The sequence below is a fragment of the Heptranchias perlo genome, chromosome 6 (assembly GCF_035084215.1).
Source record: "Heptranchias perlo isolate sHepPer1 chromosome 6, sHepPer1.hap1, whole genome shotgun sequence".
Taxonomy (NCBI): Eukaryota; Metazoa; Chordata; class Chondrichthyes; order Hexanchiformes; family Hexanchidae; genus Heptranchias; species Heptranchias perlo.
The window spans coordinates 38,389,766-38,398,441 of NC_090330.1; the positions used below are offsets into that span (position 1 = coordinate 38,389,766).

Below are 8,676 nucleotides of genomic sequence, written 5' to 3' on the forward strand. Positions count from 1 at the left end.
ATATAACATGGAGATTAGCAATATGCACCTATCATGGATCAACTGCCAATCAGAGGTTTTGTTTAATGTACGTTGCTGGTAGAATACTACAAAATGTTTCATCTTCATTCTTTATTTGGACAGTAGTGGGTACACCCAGGTTGTGGAAGTGCACGTCATCTCAGTAGATTCAATTACATGGATGCCAGTGTCCTCCAGCCATCAGACAATTGATCTTTTTAAGGATTCTGGTCAGCTTTGGCTTAAGGGGCAAGTGTTATGTTCATTGCCTTGTCATTTGATTTACATTAGCTTTGCAATATTTTTTGGAATATGCAGCAGCCACTTAATAGAATTCACTTGAGTGCTTCCAGATTTCACACAGAACAAAGCCAAAAATAGAGATATTTGTAAAATCATTTTTCAGACTACAACTATCTGTGTTATTTGCTCTGTATCATACATACAAGTACTGAATAGAGTATATACATATATATGTTTTGGTAAATGTTGCTATCTATTTTCATCTATATGTATATTGTATTTGTCTTGATGTGTTTGTGTGTACACAGTTCAGTGATGAACACGTCCTCTAAGATTGTGACTGTTATGTCACTAAATGGTTTTGAAGTTTGTATATGTGGTTTGAAGTCCATTCATAATTTTGTACACACATGTTTTATTTTGTGCATCTGTTTTCTCATATCTACCTATACATACTTCAGTGTAGCTAGGCTTCTGTTTGTTTACATGGTTACATAAAGTTATATTTCCTTTAATAACAACTTGCATTTATATAGCACCCAAAGCACTTCATAGAGGAGACATTGAGCAGTAGTAGGAAAAAAGGACCATGAGAAAGATTTTGAAAGGCTCTGGAGGTGGTGAGAGAAGTAACAAGGCAAAGGGGTTTAGAGAGGACGGCTAACATATCTGAAGACTCTTTTGCTGATGGTGGAGTGCAGGAAAGGGGCAGCACAGAAGTCCAACAGTTGGAAGAATAGAGTACTGTTGTCCAATACATTAGCCACTAGCCACATGTGGTTAATTGGGAATCCAGATGTGCCTAATTTAATTTCTGATTAGTAAATAAAAGATAAGTAATAGACACCACCTCAGTACTCATAATCGTACAGTGTATGCACTTTAACCTTTTTGTTCATTTGTTGATAAAATGGTAAGGCAATAAATAGAGTGGTGCGAGTGTTTTATGGTCATTGTGAATTCTTTACTTCCTTGGTTACTGAATGATAGTAGATGTTTGTTAAATAAATACGTACATTTGAAGTACATTTACCTGCATTGTGTGTGTATGTAAGGCATTTTCTACTAAAATGAGTGCGTGTAGCTAAAATCATTTTGCATAGCTACACCTGTGGCTAGTCAGCAATTTCTATTGGACAACACTTGATTAGTGGGCACAGGCTAAACAGTCGAATGTTTGCTAATATGTAATTATGTGTCCACTGTCTATCTTGCATAAGTCACCCATTTGCAATTGTTTTATGTGTACATGCTAGTCACTGTATTCATATATGTCAGTTGGATTCTGTACTTTGTGTCTCAATCTGTTTATGTGTGTGTCATGTCTTTATATTTGTTGTTCATTACATGCACATGCACAGAATAAGAAAATATTCTGTTTGAACTTGCACACTTGCTTTGTATATCTTTGCTAACACCTAGATGCAAGTTTCCTACAGGGACAGGTTCTGAAACATTGGAAATTACAAATCAAGATCAGTACATCTCTTTCAATTGCATCATAGGCTAATTGGATTCACACACTGAAAGAAAGGAAATTATTATTGCTACACCATCGAGATGTCAAAGACAAGACCTCTATTGGACCAAAAGCAAAATACTGCGGATGCTGACAAAAGGTCATTGACCTGAAACGTTAACTCTGTTTCTTTTTCCACAGATGTTGCCTGACTTGCTGAGTATTTCCAGCATTTTCTGTTTTTACCTCTATTGGACCATTTTGGGTCTAATTAGATTTATCTAAATGTCCACTCAAGTGTTGTGGCTGAGAACTCCTAAAACTGCTTTATAGAGAGCTGATGAAAGGACTGAAAGACAGCATCTCAAATACCACTGGATCAGCTTTACATTCTTATTTATTCGATTGTTTAAACTGACAAACAAGAATTCCTGCCTCAGACAATGACTAATATCTTCCAAGCAGGTACCACTTGGAAATTCTTTTTCTATCATAAGTACCAGTAAATGATGTGACTATTATGGGCTTCTCAGCAGTGTACTTGCACTATATGTTTCTGTGTACATCTGTGTGTTTTTTCATCTCTCCTTTCAACACTTGACCCTTTTCCTGGAGATAGATGTGAATGAATCTGTGTTCCTGTTAGGGGTGAATTTGAAGGTATAGTGACAGGACCGTCTGAGAGAATCCCTTTACTTTCATAGCTCATGAGATATTGGTTATGAACTGCTTTATATTTCATGAATGTTTATTCAGTGAAACTGAAAACAGAAGATATTCTTTATTTTATTTTATCTTACCAATTTTACCTCCTCACCTGAAGGCCTTGACTCTTTGCTGAGTACAGTTCCACAGGTATTGATCACCCTCCAGTACCTCGCCCAAATGGCCATTATTCACGTACGAGCCTTGATAGTGAGTATTACAGGCTGGTCAACTGTGAGGGGCATCCCAAACAAGCCCAAACCTGTCCTCGTCTGACATCCATGCCTATCTGCTTCTGGCATGAGTTGCTGCAAGAGCAGGAGCTCTGGCTGATTTACTCCTCCTAAACTTGGGGTGCTGAGGCCAACTGCAGTTTTCAATTCACCGTCCCAGCTGAGATCAGCCAACTTAGCACAAATCAGGAATTGAAGCTGGGATCCTCCAGAGTGTGCATGGTTCAGATGCTCACTGAGACATGAGGGGTGCTAAGAAAATATTCTTTAATCTAAATTCCACTTTTCAGACATATGGCTGTGTTTATCATCTCAACTGCACAAAGAGGCACCTGACACCTTTTTCCTGTCATTTTCAATGCTCCATTTCACAGCACCATTACTAGCAACCACGTGTCAAAATGTGACATTACAGTGCATGTCCAGATCATTTATTATCGGAGTTTGTGTTGCTAGTATTCTATCCCATATAACTGTTCATTTTACAATCTTAATTAATTCAGCTCAAAACATCCAGCAGATTATACCAAAACCATAGATATGGAACTAATCAAAGTCATGAATGACAATTCTCTGTGACTGTGACTATGGTGCATTATCCCTCCTTATTCACTCTGCAGTCTTTGATACAGTCAAGCATTTCATCCTCCTCAAACACCTTCCTCTATTGCGCAGGTTGGTGGGACTATCCTCATTCCATTATTACCTTTCTAATCATAGCTAGAGCATCTCCCATTGCTCCACTGTCACTTCAGGAGTCCTGCACTGAATCCATCCTTGGCTCCCTCATCTTCCTCAGATACATGCTGTCCCTTTGTAACATCACCTGCAGACACGCGGTCAGTCCTACATGTACACTAATGATACCCAACTCTACCTCTCCATCACCTCTGTTGACCCCTCCATTGCTTCTGTGCTGTCAGACTTCTTCTTCAGCATCCAGTCTTGGATGAGCCACAATTTCCTCCTGCCACTAGAAGACTGAAGCCATTGATTTGGGACCCCACCACAAACTTCGTACTCTTGCCACTGACTCCATTCCCCTCCGTGACCACTGCCTCAGGCTGAACTACACTGTTCGCAACCTTGGCATCCTAGTCAACCCCAAGCTGAGCTTCAAAACTCATATCCTATCCATCACAGATACCACCTACTTCCACCTCCATAATCTCGCCTGCCCTTTCCTCAGCCTACCTGCAGCAAAAACTCTCATCCATGATTTTATCACTTCCAGATATTGATTATTCCAATGCTTTCCTGGCCAGCTTCCCATCCTCCACCCTCAGTAAACTTCAATTCATCTAAAACTATATTGCTCATAACCTATGCCACACCAAGACCTCTTCACCCATTGCCTTTGCCCTCCGTGATCTATATTGGTTCCTGGTCTCCCAATGCCTCATATTTAAAATTCTCACCCTCATGTTTGAATCTTTTCATAGCTTTGCCCCTCCTAATCTCTGCAACCCCCCAATCTCCAGATCTCTCTGTTTATCTTACTCTGGCCTCTTATATATCTTCCTTCCTTTTACTCTACCATTGGTATCTGTGCCTTCAGCTGCCAGGTCCCATGTTCTGGAATTCCCACTCTAATATGCTTCGCCTCACCACTTTCCTCTCCTCCTTTAAGACCGTCCTTGAAAGTCACCTCTGACCAAGCCTTCTTCTTTGGCTCAGCTTCCATCATTTCCCTTGCACCTTAGGAAGCATCTTTTGGATGTTTTTCTATGTTGAAAGCACTATATAAATGCAAATTATTGTTATTTAAATTTTTCAATATTTATTAAAATGAGTGTAAGACAGCACTTCGACCTTCAAGGCTGTAATGTAATTAAATTCAGGTACACTCATTATAAATTATACAATCTTCATTTTAATGCATATATGGAAATAGCCTTTCCCTTTATTCTACGACCATTGCTGTTGGTCATCAATTGCCTCAGGAAGACTTGGTATCTACCATACATTATGTTCATGGGTGTCTAGCTGCTACATTTTTCCCTTTGCCTTTAAATATCATAATTGAGACAGAAAATGAATCATTATGACAAAATAAATGAAACAGAAATTTAGCAAATAATTTAGATTTGCTGATAGTCTGCCCAGGAGACCTTGCTCTTTTAAATATGATGTTCCAACAGTTCTGTTTTAGCCATCTTGCTTTAAGTGAATGTACCCGGGGTACTAATTCCAGTTCAGGTACCATCAAGAATGGATGCACGAGTCAAAAACGATACAAGTCACCCTGATACCAAGGTGAGGATGTGGGGACGAACCAATGGAAACTGACAATCTAACTCTTGACATTGGAAGCAGAATGCTCTTTGACCGACGTTTATAAATCCAACTGCAACGTAAGATCTTTTCATTATTTATGAACCTCAATAGATGTTTCTATTTTTAACCTCAAATGGGAGTGATTAACCAGTTTATTTTTACAATAAAAACTATATTTGCTGACACCAGAGTATTTAAAGGAAAAATTACGCGGAAATTCCTTTATTCATTTTCCTTGCAACGGCCAAAAACTGTGAGAGCATCATAAAATGTAATGATTCAGCCAAACTGTTTTTCGTCTGCAAAAGCAAAAAAATTAATACTGCGTTAGAAGAAAAAGCTTCTTGACATTCTTCAATCCTCAAGCTGTAACCATATGTAAAAAGCACTTAGTGGCATCTGGTCTAAAAACATTTTTTTAGTGACTGCAACTATTAATTACTCTTTTCAATCACGTGCTCACAACAGAAAGGCTTCAGTAAATGTTAAAAAGGCCACTCGCCGCAGTCTTGAGTTTTCCTGTGGCAATCAATTCTTTTCGATAAACGGCTCAAGCAAAGCATTTTCTACTCACAGGCATTTGTTACAGCAAAGCTGTTGGCTGTTTCAATGTTGTCCACATGAGGAACCAAATTGAAAGGTGCTTCAGTCGTATTGGGGTTAGTATTGTGAAGATAAATTGCAAAACGAAATGCACTGTATTCCTGGTCAGAATATCTCATGAAGAGCCCTCCTGAAACAAGAACAAAAAAGCAATGGAAGTACAATCAGCTAATAGCATCCCATTAGCAACCTCAGTGGTACCAAAGCTGATTCGATGTATTAATGCATCGGAAACCCATCATACTGCTACAAAAATAACAAGCGACATAGAACTCAGGTAATAGTAGCGCCTATTCGGTGAGCAACATTGTTCTGATGGGGGGAGCATGTTGGTTACAGTTCTTCTTGTAAACTTGTACGGTTTGAAGACATTGTCATCCCACAAAACCCGACAATCAGCACTCCATCCAATCAAAACAAGAGAAGTGATCCACTTTTAAAATGCGGTGTGAATGTATTATTGTGCGAAAGAAGATGGGTCTGAATAGCAATATTTCATTGTAGTCTTTAGTAATATAACTGATGCAATATTATGATCTATAAGAGCCCTATATCTAAAAAGTACCCTAAACTCTTACATAAAACCATCACGGCTTCCAACCCCCCCCCCCCCAATCAAAATGTTTACAGATCAAATAACGTCAGCATTTCGCCGTGCCTCTTCGTGCAATGAAGACAGAATGGGACACATCGATTATTAGCTAAAAGCACTGATTTTTAGAAATACACTATCCTAATGTATAGAAAACTTCCACAGCCATTAAGAAATTCAAACCACACTTAAAATGAACGTCGCCATGACAAAAAAAAAGGCCAATCACACATGAAAAATCAACTTTTGAACATGGCTCATTTTGCAGTGGAGGCGGAATCCGAAGCATCTCATTAACACGGCCTTGGTAAATGACATTCGATGCAATGTCCCACACATTGGAAAACACCAGACATATCCATTACCTCTTTAAAAAAAGATCAGCAGAAAGAAAGCGGTACAGATATAATAATAACTAACTTTGCAGCATGTGCGGGATAACTGGTATTACATTTTACACCATTCAATGTTAACAGAATCACCTTTCTCCAGAACTTGCCCGCATACAGAAAAAACCCACATACAATGCTAACTTTTTCCCCTCAGCCAATCTCATTATTATGACCAAATATATATATATATATAAATATAAAATAGCAGAATCAGGTAATACATCTCATTAGTAACCGCTGACTGGGATCTGATGCAATGCTACACTGATTTTAAAATGTCTTTCCTTTATACTACAGCACATAATGCGAACGAAATAAATGCAAAATATACACATAGAAGATCAACTTTTTTTTGAGCAACTGGCGAGCAGCAACAACAGTCCGAATGAGCCAGCAGCATCCCATTAACAAGCTCTTCGCCAGCACAACTGCTGCAGTGTTCCAACACAATAAAACGCCAAGAACTACTGCCTCTAAACAACATTATAAGAGGCCAAAATGTTACAAACCTCGACCTTTCCAAAATAACTAACTTCCGATTTTCCAAATATATATATATATTTATATATAATCGCAAATTCTTGAGCGAAAAAAAGAGATCCTGGTTATTGTGTTTTAAATGCACCAGCCGAAGATACACGGGCGCATTGACAGATCGTTACACATATTCACAATGTGCGAGAAATACTTTTTTTGGGAAAAAAGAAATCGGATCAATTGTCTTACCTATTTGTACACTGGTGGGAAAGGCTCCTAGAGCAAGCCCCAAAAAGCCAGAGCAAAGCAAGACAATTTGCCTGCCGATCCGCCTCATCTTCTTCTGTTAGATGTGATTGAGAGGCATCGAGGATGGCAACACACAGGGCACAGCGCGGTCTCCTAACAATCCACCCTGGGCATTTTTTCCGCAGTCTCCACAGTCAGAGAGAATGTGTCCAAGCTGAATCTTGTGGCGCTGGGATCGGTGCACATGCAAGATGGTGGTGTTGGGAGCGTCTAGTGGCTGGCAGGAGAGATGAGACATGCGCTATCTATCTCCGGCACTCTCACTCAGCCCTATTGACCAGAGATGATCGCAGGCTTTATTAAGCTGCATGGGATCATTCCCACCCTGGAACCAATGATCGCTTTAAGACTGATCCCTTCTCATGTTCCCAGCACACGCATAATGCAGTTGGATCCCCAGGAAAGAATTTAACGTGAGTTTTCACGTGACGGCTATTTAGTTCAATATTTGCCTATCCACCTTCCGCTACTGCTACTATATCCATATGTGCGTCTGCATGTATATGTGTTTGTGCGCGTGTGTAAATCTCCGTGTGAATGTGCATATATATATCCATGTATGTACTTAGGTTTGGACCATGTAAATCCAACATCCTGCTTCTGTTAGATAGTTTATTTGAATATTGCTTTTTCACTATGTGGGGATGTAGGAAACGTCAATCTGCGCACATCAAGGTCCCACAAACAGCAATGTGATAATGACCAAATAATCTGTATTTTTTTAGTGATGTTGGTTGAAGGATAAATATTGGCCAGGATACACGGGAGAACTTCTCTGCTCGCCTTTGAAATAGTTCCATGGGATCTTTTATGCCCACCTCAGAGGGCAGATGGGGTATTGGTTTAAAGCCTCATCCAAAAGTCAGCACCTCTGACAGTGCAGCACTCCCTCCCTACTACACTGAAGCTTCACCATACTGGTTGTTATTTACCTCCATCAAAATCAGTTAAAGCTTTATAAACCAACTCCTTAAAAACAAGGTTGCATGAATATCTGATTCCAAACACAATAGAAGGCTACCTGCTTGAGTGTCATAGGGATAAGTATAGAAATAGATCAAATGTCTTATGGAACCTTACAGTTTTAGTGTTACTAGGATTATGACAATATGATCTGCAAATTCAACTCATTGGGATTGAACAATGTAAACTGTAATGTTGGATCTATGGGGGTGATGCCACGATCTGGATCCAGCTTCCCAGTGGGGCTTCCCAGCTCTCACAGGCAGCACATCTCTGGAAATCATGAGTGTGCAACCTATGATTCTCTGTCTGCTGATGATGGATGGAAAATCAAAGGCTGTATGCCCGCAACTTACTGTGATGTATTCCATGTGAGTTGCTGCTCCCTTATGGGAGAATAGGATTGGTCCTTATCTCCTTGAA

The 8,676-nt window shown here is 39.6% G+C and overlaps 1 protein-coding gene across 7 annotated transcripts in view; it reads right to left on the reverse strand.

Annotated features, from left to right (window-relative positions):
- LOC137322503 (glutamate receptor 4) overlaps positions 1-7,359 on the reverse strand; it is a 165,470-nt gene extending 158,111 nt beyond the window's left edge. For all 7 annotated transcript variants that reach the window (XM_067985432.1, XM_067985430.1, XM_067985429.1 and 4 more), the window contains exons 1-2: positions 7,231-7,359; positions 5,492-5,650 (exon numbers count right to left, since the gene is read on the reverse strand). In XM_067985432.1, the coding sequence (XP_067841533.1) occupies positions 5,492-5,650; positions 7,231-7,318 (247 nt within the window). In that variant the 5' untranslated portion in view covers positions 7,319-7,359. The remainder of the gene's footprint in view (positions 1-5,491; positions 5,651-7,230) is intronic.
- Between the last annotated feature and the right edge of the window lie 1,317 nt (positions 7,360-8,676).